A 14152-nucleotide genomic window follows, 5' to 3' on the forward strand; every position below is an offset into this window, starting at 1 on the left:
CACACACACACACACACACACACACACACACACACACACACACACACCCCCATTGAGCTATTTTGCCTAAATGAGTCTCGGTACCAAGGGACCAGTAAGGCTTCCTTCTTTGCCATGACTGAGACACTGAAGTCCAGTTAGGACAGTTATTTGTTTTTGCTTATTTAAATTTAAAATAAAATTTTGCTTATATCTTTTATTTTTATAACATTTAAACTTCTCCATGTATCCTTCCCTCTCTGCTCTCCTGGAGAACCATCCCTTATATGTAGGCAAGGTGGTGGTTTAATAGACTTGGAAACAGCAGGACTTGAATTCAAATACAGCCTCAGACTCTTACTAGCTCTATGACCCTGGGCCAAGTCACTAAAATTATCTTGGCCTCTCTCAGTTTCCTCATCTGCAAAATGAGAAGAAAAATAAATAACACCTACCTTTCAGGGTTGTTGTAAGGCTTGAATGAGATTACATACCATGAATCACTTTGCACATCCTAAGAGCACTACCTACATGCTAGCTGTTTTTATTCTAACAAAGAATTTAAGAAGAGAAAGAAAAAAATTCAACAAAACTGATCAATACACAGTATAGTTGGGGTTGTTCTTTTTTTTTTATGTTTTATTCAGCAAGGACCATGAATGCTACTTTTCACCACAACAACAGTCCCAGGGCTACACTTGGAATGGCTGGGCAGACTGGTGGATGGATGGACAGAGAACTTGGTCTGAATCTAAAGTCAGGAGGCAATGGTGGTCTAAGAAGAGCTGAGAAAGGCTGCTCAGACATTGAGGTTCTAGGGCTTGGGGAAAGAGAGAATATCCTCTTGGGTCTGCTTGAGGGTGCAGAAGAAAGAGTTGACTTTGTCCCTCAGCTCCTTCTCTAATAAGCTCAGGTGGCCCTCCACCACACACTCACGGGGTGGCCCTAGTTTCTGCTTGAGTTCTTCCAGATGCTGCACCAAGGCCTTGTTGAAGCTCTCCTCAAAGGTCCCCATATTCTTGCAGAACTCTTCAATCTGCTGGTCCACCTGTACATTCAGCTTGGTCAAGGACTGGTGCAGCTCCTCTGAGCTTTTGGGCAGCTTCCCCTTCATCTCCTCAGCAAAGGGTGTCAGCTTTTGCTTCAGGTCCTCTGTATTGTCCGAGATCTTGGTCCTCAGCTGATCCACATTCTTTTTCATCTGGAAGGCCAGACATTCGATCTGGCGATTGAGCTGTTCCTGGGCACCCTTGGCAAAGGGGATGAGGGTCTTCTGAAGCTCTGCAATGTGCTGGTCAATCTTGTTCTGGAGCTGGTCTGCGTAGGGGGTGAGCTGACATCTCATCTTATCCACGTGCTGGTTGACCTTGTCCTTGAACTCACAAGCGAAGGGGGCCAGGGCCATCTGAATGCTCTGAGGTTCTCCTTCATGGTGGCCTCCAACTGCTGGGAAAGGGGGGCCAGCTGCTGGCGGAGCTGCTCTGCGTTCTCATTGAGGCTGTTTTGGAGCTCATTGGTGCAAGGCTTCAGGCACTGCTTCAGGGCCTGCACGTTCTCATTCATCTTCTGGCTGACCTGTTCTGCATTGGGCTGGAGCTGGAGCCTCAGCTCCTCCAGCTCCTCCTGGATCTGCAGCTTGAGCTTTTCTGAGTCCTGGACCAGAAGGCACAGCAATTCCATGGCAAAGGACACTAGCTTCTTCTTCAGGTCGTCAGTCTGAGTGCTAACTTCCCCACACTTCTCCATAAAAAGATTGCTGCCCAGGGGAAGAAGAAGAAGATAGTGGTTGCTATTAGTATATTATATAGTTATATATTGTACAGTATATCATAATACAACATATAACATAACACTGTATTATAATATAGTGTATTATATTATACTATATATCGTATCATATTACATTATATCATTATTATATTACCAAAAAATCCTTCACTAATGTTCACTGATGCCTCATCATGATCCGGGGCGGCCCTGTGATTCTCCCAAGCTTTGCCAGCAGAGCACAAACTGTAGCAAGTCCCACCATATTGGAATTGCTCCAAGTACGGGCCTAGGCTAGAAATATGTATGTGAATGGGGGCAGAAGGGCTGGTGGTGGAGTGAATTGAGACCCATAGTGTGTTAGTGGACCAGGCAACATGGTAGTTGTCTTCTTTAGGCTTTACTCCCCCAAAGGTCAGAAGTGTCCCCAAGTATCTACTTGTAAATCTCTACTCTTGTGACTCCCTAACTCCTCTCTAAAAACTCAGCTAGGAACCTGCTCTAAATAAAATCACCCCAAGTCTCCTCCAGTCCATCTTTAGGACCTCCTGAAGGACCCAAGCCAGCCCTGTGGGTTGGCTCCCTGTACCAAAGGCCCCCGCCTCTTCCTGCCCGTCACCCCCCCTCCCCACAGGCCATACCCTCGTACTTGAGCTGCTGGTTGAGCTCAGACTTCTGCAGCTGTTCCATGGCATCCTTGGCATTGGTGCTCAGCTTGTTGAAGTAGTCCCATACTAGTTTGGATACTTGGTCAGGGTGCATCTCAGCCTGGACTCCTGGGGAGGGAGAAGGACAGAAGCTCAGCACCAAGGTTCAGACAGAGGCTGCCCCATGGTCCAGGCTAGATTTAATGAGGGTAAACCCAACCAATTGTTTTTCCGGGTGGGGCTTTGCCCATTCTGATGTAGGGAGGGAGTGGAGGGTATTAGTGGGGGGAGGGGGGATGTTAGCCTGGGCAGGGAAAAAGCTGGGGCCAGAGATATTTCCCTGGTTTTAACCTGAAATGAATAATGAACAGCATGTAAATTACATGTATACCCAATGCAAATGATCCTATAACAGAGGCTACAGCCCAGATTAACATGGGAGTGGAACAGAAGTACTTATGCCCTATATCTCAATCTCTCCCCACTTTAACCCCCTTCCAACATGCCTGGCAACCATACCAGCACCATAAGACTCAAATGGGGATAAGGAGTTCCCAACTCTCCCCTGTTACCTTCCTCTCCATTCCAAGCTCAGCCCAGAATCTATGGTCCTATTTGGGGCTGCATTCACTTATTGGTGATAGCCACAAAAGCCAGAGAGAATATCATAGCTTTGAGAAACGTCTTGGCCTCTGTGCTGAGTCTGGGCTGAGCCCCACAGCACTGGATCCTATGAGGAGAGAGATAAAGGATGAGTGAGTTCCAGCCTTGGTCCCTTCCTACCTTCTAAGGTCTCCCCTTCCCACATCCTCCATTCTTGCCAAGCTCCTTGGTGCCTGAGCTCCTCCCCCACCTCCAGTGGAATATTCCACCAGCCAAAGTTCTGGGGTAGAAGACAGCCAGAGAGGATGCCCTAGCAGAGGAAGGGTTCATCTGTCCTTCCTTCCACTTTGCCCCAGGTCTGGGCTAGATAGCTTTTTATCCTTGACTCCAAGATCCTCTCCCCTCTCTGGTAGCTCCACGCTGGAAGGTGGCACATTCCTGGGAAACTGCTTGGACTTTGGCGACCCCACAACATGGAAGTTATCAATCCTATGGTTTGGAGAGAGGTCTGGATAAGCCGTTATCCTCCCAAAGGCCCTGGGAGGAAGAATGGAAGGAATAGAGTGGGTGGAGGAGAGTTGGATATCCCTGAATTCTAAGGAGAGAAATAATTAGAGCCCCACCCACATGTAGCCTTGGGTCCTGGCCAAGCCTGTCAAGGACAGAGGCCATTCCCTCACTCCTGAGTATAGAAAAAGAGAGACCCCTTACCAATCCCACCTCCAACCTCAATCCTAGACCTCTGACCCTTAGCCTATCTCCTCAACTTTAAGAATTAGGTGGGAATCATAAACTATCAGTCCGGATGTCAGTCCCCAGGATTCCACTTAGCTTTCCTTCATGGTTGTCCCTAGTTCAGGTGATCCTGGGACTAAAGCAGAGAGGAGAAAGGAAAAAGTGGAGTTGGGAAAATAGCCTCAACGCAAGATCCACATCTACATGGTTCACACAGATAGAGTTTTCTAGAGACACAAAAAGCATATCCATCTTTCAGAATGCCCACTGAAAAAGGTGGGTAAACTATACAACCACTCAAAGCCACAACCCTTTGGATTTAGGCAGCTTAAAGTACTTTTCTGTCTGTGATTTTCTTTGATCAAGAGTCCTGGAGTCAGAGAACAGCCAGTATGCTTCCCCCATACCCGGTTACAGGGGCAGATTCTGAGAAACAAAAAAATTAGGTACCTTGCCCATTCACATGGGCAATTGAGGCCATTGATATGTCCTTCCCTAGAAAAGAGAAAGAACAAGGGAGAGATTCCTCTGGCTGGCCTGGGTTGTTCTGCCTAGAGAGGCAGGGATCTACATAAGATAGATTCTGGATTCTATGATTCTCCTAGACTCCACAACCAAACTAATGCAGGGCTGGTGCTTACTCCTCTTCCCAAGTTTTAACAGCCTCTTTCCCTTCCAGACCAATTTTGGGAGTATAGACAAGCTGACAGACAGAAGCCCAGCTGTTCTGCGGAGAGAGGATGAGCCCTTTTAATACCAGCTAGTGGAGGTAACTTCTCACCTACTCAATTGCCTCTCTGGCTCCTGGGTGAAATAAAAACACTCTACATTCTATGTTTTTAGCTGAATCTGTCAGAGACATAATGTACTAACATACCAACTTTCTGCTTGCAAAGAGGTTCTGGTTTACAGAACTGCTAATTCAGAGAACCTTCTGACGTAAGCAATTTCCAACTTACGTTTCATAGTAATCACAAAACAAAAGATAAATTCAGGCAGCAACATGGAACAAAGGTATAAGGTTTAAGTTTAGGGTTTTTGGTCTGCCAAGTAGAACAATGGTAATGTTAATGTTGACATACTCTTGGGAGAGAGATCTGTTTTCCATTGGAAAGTTGATGGTAAACAAAAAGAACACAGAAGAGTAGCCTCTTCAGTTCAGGATAAATTAGAAAAATCATGACTCTCTGGACTTTGACACCATAAGGCAGCTGCCTTTCCACCTGGGAACTACCTTCAGTGCCTGTGGTATTCTCACCCTGAAGCATCCCTTTGCCCTACCAGCCTCCTCCTCCCATTGGTGAGTTTCTTCCAGGGCCTCCATTTTGGGAATGGGCCCAGGTCTGTCACACTTCATTTTCCTCCCAGCTGGGCTTCTTGACTTTTGGGACTTTGACCCCATTTCTTCCCCTCCCCAATTATTCTGTCCCCTGACTCCACTGAATACTCTGTCCACTTGAACAACCCTTTTATCAGTTCCCTTTTATGTATGTCTTTCCCCGTTAGACTGTAAACTCCTAGTGGGCAAGGACTGTGGCTTTTTGGGCTTGTATGTGTATCCCCAGCATTTGACACAGTTTCTGGCTCATAGTAAGTGTTTAATGAAAGGCTGCCTGCCTGACACTCTCATGCTGGTTTATATGAAGACCGTCCTCCATCTAATTGCCAGTTCTGACTTCTTTTGGAAATTAAATCACACTGTATCTTGATAGAGTCTCAGATTCAAGGAGGGTTAGGATGACCAGACTGAGGACATTTTTATAACCTTAATTCTTAATTTTTATAATACAAAGGAAGCCTTTTCACTATTCGTGTCCATACTTGTGAAGGAGAGAGGAAAAGTGAGGGAAGGGGAGGAATAAAGTACAGAGTATAGAGTCTGAGGACTAGAATGGATTTCAAAGATCATCTAGCCTAACCTGTACCTGAGCAGGAATTCTCTACCTCGGCACGAGCCTTGAGTAATTTTCTCGTCTACTACACACTAAGAGCAGCTAGGTGGCACAGTGGATAGAATGTGGGGCCTGAAGTTAGGAAGATCCGAGTTCAAATCCAGTCTTATATACTTCCTAGCTGTGTGACCCTGGGCAAGTCACTTAACCCTGTTTACTTCCATATCCTTATTTGTAAAAATGAGCTGGAAAAGGAAATTGCAAACCACTCCAGTATCTTTGCTAAGAAAATCCCAAATGGGATCATGAAGAGTCAGACACGACTGAACAACAACAAACATTAGGGACATTTCTGGTGGGTAAGGAATAAGAGCTGGGGAATAGGAGGGGATGAGCCACAAGTGAACATCAGGGAATGCTTTCCACCCAATTCCTGGAGAGCTTAGGGACTGACATGATTGATGTGAAGGTTACAGGCAAAGAATAGATTTGGGCAGGACAAAAGGAAATATTTAAAGAGCTGTTGCTTGAAAGAGAGATTAGACCTGTTCTACAAGGGAAGAAGTAGGAGCAGTGGGGAAGTGGCAAAGAGGCAAATTGAGTTAGGTTTGATGTCAGGAAGAACTTCCCAAGCATGAGAGCTCTGAACTTGGCATGGGAGGCAGCAGGATCACCCTCCCTGGAGGTCTTCAAGCTGAGGTTTGACAGACACTTTAAAAATAGGGTCAAGTGATGGTTTTTGTTTGTACATCACAATGGTCTCTGACTATAGACCTCCCCACTCACCCTGAGCTCAGTTGTCCTATGGCCCCATTGCCCAACCACTGGAATTGAACCCTCCATGTTGTCCAGAGGATTCCTGTTCAGACATGCCCTGGATGAGCTGATTTCTGACCTCCTTCCCAATTCTGAGCCTCTAAGATCCTAATAAGTGTGAAGGTCCTTTGAAAAATATTCCACAACAATCATGAGGGTTGTGGTGATATTATCGGTAATAATAGCTAATATTTATATAGCCCTTTAAGGTTTGCAAAACTCTTCTCCTCTATTATTTGATGTAATCAAACATACAATAACCTTGTGTGGAATCTGTTCTTAATTATCCCCAACTGAGGTTGTGAGGTTGACTTACTCAGGGTCTCACAGCTAATAATAATAATAATAAATAACTTTTATATAGCACATTAAGGTTTGCAATGTGCTTACAAATATCTTATTTGATACAATGACCCTGAGATGTAGGTACTTATTATCTCTACTTTTCAGATGGAGAAATGGAAGTTAAGAAACTTGTCCAGGGTCCCACCACTAGCAACGTTTAAGGCAGGATTTGAACTCAGATATTCCTGACCCCAAAGAATAGCCCTCTATCCATTTGAACACCTAGATTTCCCTACAACATTTCACTGGTATATTGAAAGAGCACTAGTCTGGAGACCTGGGTCTGATATACCTACCTGGCTATGTGGCTATGGGCAAATCATTTAACCTCTGTAAGACTCCATTTCCTCATAGGCCCAATGGAAATAATAATTCTTACACGACCTACTTCGCAGTGTTCTCATGAGGAAAGTACACTGTAAACCTTCAGGTGTTACTGAAATGTGAGTTATTCATTGCACATACTGTCAGCTTCCTTTGTATTGGTTAGTTTTGCTAAAATGCTTTTATTTTCTTATTTCTTTTTTCTTTTTTGTTATAAGGGATGGGGAGGGGGATAGATATGTTAGGAAGTAAAGGCAATATAAAGATAAAAGATGATTAAAAAGTATTTTTTTTTCAGCCAAAGACAAGGTTTATTAAAAATCCACTATATTGGGCAGACTCTTAAGGAATCTGAGTGTCTGTGAGGTGTTGGCTAGATTGTAAAAATCTGAGCAGTGGCTAGATTATAAGAATCTAAGCCAAAAAGTTTTTTTTAAAAAAAAGAAATACATATTGTTGTAACCACATGTTGTTATAGAGAGAGAGAGGCAGCTGTTGGCACAGTGGATAGAGTGCTGGGTCTAGAGTTAGGAACACCTGAGTTCAAATCCAGACTCAGACACTTCTTGAGATCCTGTGTAAGTCACTTAACCTCTGTTTGCCTCAGTTACCTCAAATAAAGAAACTGTAAAATGAGGATAATAATAGCACCTACCTTCCAGAATGATTAAGAGGAATAAAAGAGAGGATATTTGTAAAATCACTTAGCACAGTGCCTGGCACTTAGTAGGTGCTACATAAATGCTTTTTTCCCTTCCTTTATAAGGGTGAATTTTGTACCTGAGAACATATTAGCAAGTAAACTGGCTGTTGGTTTAGGGGTTTTCAAGTTCCCATTTACCATGACCTTGGGTGAGCTAACTTCTCTGTTTCCCCTCCTAACATTGGGAGAAGGATCCAGTTTCCTCACCAGTTTCCCAGTCTATTGGGAGGAGAAATGAGACCAGAGATCAAAAAGTGCTTTGAGCTGCTAAACTCATGGGGTGCGACTTCAGGTGGTTCCCCCTTTCTTGTGCCTCTCCTAGTTTCTGATTGTGGGAAAAGATGGCATTCACCCTCCTCTAAGGGCTGGTCAGCAGGCTCTAGTGTCCTAGCAATCAGGCCATTGTTGACCCTCCTTTCAGTCAAAAAGTTAGCCAACAAGCATTTCTTTTTTTCTTTCAACAAGCATTTCTTAAACACTTGCTATGTGCCAGGTGCTATACTAAATGCTGGGGATACAAAGAAAGGCAAAAACAGCCCTCATTCTCAAGGAGCTCGAATTCTAAAGGAGGAGACAACATGTAAATAACTATGTACATACAGAATAAATGGGCAATTGTTCATCCTTGGTTTTCAAAGAGAACCAATGACATCATGGGGGTGATATCTTGACTCATGCATGAATTGGACTTAAGACAAGAGTTGCACAAAGTCATCAGTCTCACTCTCTCTGTCAGAGTTATCAAAGTCCAGTGGCAAGATAAAATCAAGGTGACTGGTCGATGGCCCAGGGTGCAGAGAATGACCTTGGTGTCTTCTATGTCTGACTGCCTTCATGGCCATTAGAACAAATTGTTCTCATCTGCCCATTCCACCAGTCTTTATATACTCGGGGTGAAAGGGTTTTACTCCTGGGTGTGGTCACTGCGCATGCTACGCTTCCTGGAGCCCCGGGTGAGAGTTGGGTGAGAGGTGGATGCCAAAGGTGGGTGAGCAGCCCTGAAAAGGGCCCAGTAAACCCATCTGAAAGGGAAGGTACCAGTATTAGGGGCACTAGGAGAGGCCTCTTACAAAAAGTGGGATATTAGCTGAGGTTTCAAGTCATCTTGAAGGCTTCAACCTTGTGAAGCTGGCATCTGTTTTCAGCACCCCCAAATGATCTATTTTTCATTCTTCTCCTTTCAACTCAACAGCACCTCCTCTATAACCCCCAAAGCTTCCCAGTAATTTTTTACGCTTTCTTCTCCCCTCTTCCGAACTTTCTCTTATGAAAGGATTAGATAGATCCATTTGCACCAAGGAATAAGTAAGCAATGATACTTTTGGCTCATAGATTTAGAGCCGTAAGGGACTTGGGAGGCCAGATAGGCCAGTACCTTCAAACAAGGGAGCTAAGGCCAACAGAGCTTAAGTGACTTGTCCAAAGTCACAAAGGTTGCCTGACTCACCCTCGGTTGCTCCTTCTACTAGGCAACGCTGCCTGCCACTTAAAAAATGATTCCTCCTTAGAGGATTTGTATTTTTAGCAGGGGGGAAATCTGCAATTAAAGGAATGGAGTTCTAAATCGTTGAGTTGAGGCAGATGCTTGTGAGGGGAAGGATATCTTTAAGGGGGACGGAAGCTTCAACCCCCCCACAATCACTGTATATGGGTAGTTGTCTTCTCTGCTTTTGTATACAGCAGGCTTTGGGCAAATCACTCTTGACCTCCTCAAGAAACCCCTCTCACCCTTCAGACTATTGACTCTAGTTAGGCAGGAGTCATGTATCCTGTTAGCCTTATAGTGGCCAGCCTAGGGCACTTAAGGCCTGAGTGAAGATGAGGATGATGCCAGGCCTTCTTCAGGACTCTGTTGGCCTCCACAGAAGTCCTGTCTCCTGTGAGGCCTTGGTCTTTCACTCTCTCTAGTCTGATTAGGAGAGGTAATAGCTATTGTCTTCTTAGCAATATATGACCTCCATCAATTTATTTAATTGAGTCGGGACTCCTGTCAAGCAAACCTGATTTGTAAAGGAGACAAGTCAATTAATCTAAGAGCGAGGTAACTGAGGCACAGAGGGGAGGAATTGGGCTCCAGATTCTTCAGTCCCCTGAAGAATCATGGGCAGGAATCTGGAACCCTGAATTCCAGCTTGGCTGGGATTTTCCTTTGCCACGAGTTGAGTTCCTGTTGGGGAACACCTTATCACTCAGTCCAGAGGGCAAGGTGAGGAGGATCAACAGTCTGTGGTGGCAAAGAGGAAGGGGGAACACATGGTTGGTAATGAAGGACTCTGGTTATCTATCAGACTGGCCTCCTCCGCCTCCCACCCCCAACTCACTTGGGTTCAGCTAGTAAAGGAGTCTGAGAAAGGGATGCTAAGGATGGGGGGTGGGAGGTAGAAAGGAGAGTGTGTGAAAGTGTGCCTTGATCTCTGCCCCTCCACAATCACAGGAATACTAGGCTACAGGCCTGAGGGAGCAGGGCCTGAGGTCGGAACACTGTCTCCCCTAATTTTTCTCTCTGGTCTCACTGGTCTCCTTCTGTCCCAGCCCTGTGAGATGGGAGGAAAAGGAAGGGAAGGAGCAGCTTCTAATCTTCCAAACTTCCAGGTCCAGAGATAATACAGAAGCCCTAGAAAGCTGCTGCTACCCATTGTCTCTGTGTCAAAGCAGTCACCGAAGGCAGTTCCCTCACCTTTGCTTCCCTTGAAGATGGGAATTCCAGGAACAATATTTTGGAGATACCCCGAAACACCCTCTCCCTCTCTCACCAGCAAGTTTGGTGAAGCTTGACCCTACCTCCTGCCCAGAAGGTATGGTGCTCTCCTTGCTTGTCCTTAAGAGAACCAGGTTGCCATGGGGCATAGGAGTGGAGTCTTAAAAGGCTCCATCCACGACACTGGCTCTGAGCCCAGACAACAAGGAGCTAAGGGGATGGGAGGAGGACAGATAGCTTTTTGTCTTTATTTCACTTGGGATTTCCTAACCTCCACCCAGAGCTGGCTGCCTGGCTCTCTATTCTAACCCTATCTGGACAGGTCAGCAGGTGACCTTTGCCCAGCTGCCTAAGCCTCCAGTGCCCGCTGCCCAGGGGACAATATAAAACAGGCCACAGTGGGTCTTCCCATCCCAATCAGCACATCCCAGGAAGCAGCTTTCCAGGTGAAACCTCCAGGGATGGAGAGGGGTGGGCAGGGGAGATGAGGAAAAATTCATCCACCATGGAAGGGCAGAGCCTATACTTATAAATCTTGAGCTCTGAGTCCCTTTGGGGGAATGGGGCAGGGAGGGGAGAGAATGCTCATAGGGAGAGCACAGCATGGGACCCTAAACCTCCCCATTTCCTCTGCTAGACAGTGTCCCCAACCCTTAGAATGTCAGAGCAAGTATATATTCTTGGTAGCAGACTATCATAGTCCTAGAGTATGGTAGACTATCAGTCCTAGAACCCATCCACCTTGGGAAGTGGCATAGCAGGAGTCGGGGTTCCTGGGTCCTGCTCTCCTCGGTCCTTTTTGGCTTTTGATAATGCTTCAGTCTCTTCAGGGAACAGGGCTTGTCTGGGCCAGAATGGGGAGCTGCTATTGCAGGGAGGTGAAAGGTTTACAGGGAGTTTGGGGTCCCTACTGATCTGGGTCATTTTCTCTCAGACGCAGAGTGACCATGCAGCGCCGAGGTTTCTTTGCTGCTGTGTTCCTGACCCTGCTGGTCTTTGCTTGTAAGACCCTCTGGCACAGGGTGGGGGTTGGTTATGGGGATGGGACTCTGGAAAGTACATAGGGAGGAAGGAAGGAAGGGAGCCCAGGGCATCACTGCTTTCTACCTGGTCCTATCGCAACTCATTTCAAGATAGATGAGGCTCAACAAAGCTGTAACAAGGGGATATTTGCAGCCAAGGCAAGTACCACAATGGAGGGGCAAGTGCTCCTCAGTTGACTGGTGGTTGAGGAGGAATGAGACACTTCTTCGTCCTGGGGGTGGGACATAGAAGTTCTGAGATATCAGTGAAAGGCCACAGCTGGGTCAGGGACAGGAAACAGCATGGGGAGGAGATAAAGGCAACCCCAGCATTTTGATGAATTATTCTTGCTAAGTACTTACTAAGCTCTGTTGTTCGTAGGGAATTGTCAATGCCCTACAAATTCCATGCCCTAGCACAGAGCCATAGTAACCTCAACCTAGGTATGGCTCTGAGGATCAGGTTTATCCTCACCCCAAAGAGGGGCCTCCTGCCTGAGTCTCTTACTCCCTGGTTCCAACCAGAACTAACCTTGTGGTCCTCTCTACCCTTATTCTGATGTGGGACACCATGAGAGAGCGAGAGAGCAAAAGGAGAAAAGCCCAGGATGATTCTCGGTATCCTGCTTCTATCCCTCTTAGGAACTTCCCGACCCAAGCAAGGCTACCTTCTCCTCCTTAGCCTGATTCCAGACTCATGCCACCTCCCCTCTCCCATTTCCTTCCGTGCAGATGCCCAGGAAGAGGAGACGATCCTGAACCGGGTCCAAGATTATGTACAGCAGGCAGCCAAGCAAGCCCAGGAGGCTCTGACCACCGTGCAGGAATCTCAAGTGGCCCGGCAAGCCAAGTATGCCAGGCCTTCCTCACCGCTCACAAACTCCCAGCTCCTGACCTTCCTTTCTCCCTCACCATTCTTTCCCCCCTTCTCTCCCCACGTCTCCTTCCTCTTCCCCTCTTTTTCACTTCTACCTCCCTCCTTCTCCACACCTGCCTCTTCCCCTTTCTGTATCCTCTAACCCCAATCTTTCATCCCTATCACTCTTTCTCCTCTGTCCCCTTCTTCTTTCCCTCTTTTATTCCTACTGCTCCCCATCCTTTTTGCTCTTCCTCCTTCTATCTCTCTTTCCTTTCCCATTGTCCCTTATATCTTAACCTCCTTCTTCTTTCCCCCTCTGTCTCTTCTCCCTCATATGAAATTTCTCCCTAATCCTTCCTTCCCTCCCTATCTGCCCCCTTTTCGGCCTCCCTTTCTCTGGCTTTCCTCCCTTCCCTCTCTATTCTTCCCTTCTCAGAAGCTTGGACCCCAGTCTAGGTTATTAAGAAGCAAGAGCCTAGATCATGGAAATAATTTTGGAGGGCTTCATACCCTTAAATATTGATGCCACTGTGGGTGGGAAAGTCCATTCTCCCTCTCCTTCTCTCTGTCCTCACCTCTTTTTTCTAAGTGTCTCCTCCTCCCTTTTCCTGGTCTCCTTATGTCCTCCTCTACCACCTTCCTGCCTCTCTTCTACTATTGCCGTTTTCTTCTTTCTAGGGGCCCCCAGGAAACTTTCCCAATTCTCACTACTTCTGAGCCACAGGCTTGAGAATAAAACTGCTTCCGCTGTTGACTTCAAACTTCCTACACACCCTTACTGTTTCCTCTTCCATTCCATAGAATGGCGTCTATCAAAGAATGTGAGAGTTAGCAACTACCTTAGAGTTCTATCCACTCATTGTACAGATGATCATTCTGAGGCCCAGAGAGATGAAGCTAGTTAGTTGGTTATATAAATGTCTAGTTAAATAAGAGCTCACCCCTTCCTTTCTCCCCAGTTTTCCTCTGCCCCTGCTGCGTTAGGTGAATCTGACTCAACAAGGAAAAATGGTACCCCTCATTGAGCTCCAATCCCCATTTCCCTGAGCCTCTCCCCTTCCCACCCCTAGCCACTTAGCTTCTACTCTGCTGGAAGGTTCTGTGTAGTCTGGCAAAGTTGCTCAGGAGACTTTCCAGCCCCTTTCCCCTGCTCTGCCTGACACTACCATAATCTGCTTTTCACTCCTAGTCGCCAGTCTTCTTCCTAGGGCCTGGAAGTCCAAGTCTCTGTTTTAGGGATGAGCCTAAGGCAATCACAGGAAGGCCAGTGGAATAGGATAAGACAACTCACCATCATTTATCCTCCTTCCAGATGTTTCTAACCATGACAGAAATGGGTCTGTGGGGAGACTGTTGAAGTATGATAGGTTTGAAAGAAGGCTAGGAAGAGAGGGTAAGGTGTTCAGTCCCGAGGTGGATTTCCACTACCATTTGGCCCCATTCCCAAAGGTTTTCCTCTTTCTGTTTAATCCTTTAGGGGCTGGGTGACTGACGGCTTCAGTTCCCTGCAAGACTACTGGAGCACTTGGACGGACAAGTTGTCTGGCCTGTGGGAGAAAGCTGATGCGGCAGTGGTAGAACCTCCTAAAAAAGACACACCTTGAAGACTCAACTCCATCGTTTTGTGTATCCGTCTGTCCATCTTCCTGCCTCTCTGGATCCTCCTATCTCCAGGGCTTCCTGCACTCTTCCGCTATGTCTCAGGAAAAGCATCTGCCCCCCAGCCAAGCACTGCCCTCAAAATAAAGCCAAATGAGAAACA

At 46.5% G+C, this 14152-nt stretch overlaps 2 protein-coding genes across 2 annotated transcripts; one reads left to right on the forward strand and one right to left on the reverse strand.

The window, feature by feature from the left end:
* Positions 1-638: 638 nt before the first annotated feature.
* APOA4 (apolipoprotein A4) lies at positions 639-3084 on the reverse strand. Its single transcript, XM_027857473.1, is given in 4 exon segments — positions 639-1395; positions 1398-1735; positions 2336-2522; positions 2966-3084. Coding segments are annotated over 3 exon segments (1113 nt in total). The 5' UTR covers positions 2509-2522; positions 2966-3084; the 3' UTR covers positions 639-793.
* A 7777-nt stretch (positions 3085-10861) lies between these two features.
* On the forward strand, positions 10862-14152 carry APOC3 (apolipoprotein C3). The gene is made up of 4 exons (XM_027857476.1): positions 10862-10955; positions 11444-11511; positions 12264-12381; positions 13868-14152. Exons 2-4 carry the CDS (start codon positions 11457-11459, stop codon positions 13992-13994), a joined length of 300 nt encoding a protein of 99 aa, XP_027713277.1. The 5' UTR covers positions 10862-10955; positions 11444-11456; the 3' UTR covers positions 13995-14152.

Source organism: Vombatus ursinus, unplaced genomic scaffold, assembly GCF_900497805.2.
Source record: "Vombatus ursinus unplaced genomic scaffold, bare-nosed wombat genome assembly UNPS02012156.1, whole genome shotgun sequence".
NCBI lineage: Eukaryota > Metazoa > Chordata > Mammalia > Diprotodontia > Vombatidae > Vombatus > Vombatus ursinus.

Coding starts and splice junctions, on each gene's coding strand:
- APOC3 (XM_027857476.1), top strand. CDS start 11,457: ATGCAGCGCCGAGGTTTCTTTGCTGCTGTGTTCCTGACCCTGCTGGTC. Junction 11,512..12,263: donor GACCCTGCTGGTCTTTGCTT/GTAAGACCCTCT, acceptor CCTTCCGTGCAG/ATGCCCAGGAAGAGGAGACG. Junction 12,382..13,867: donor CAAGTGGCCCGGCAAGCCAA/GTATGCCAGGCC, acceptor TTAATCCTTTAG/GGGCTGGGTGACTGACGGCT.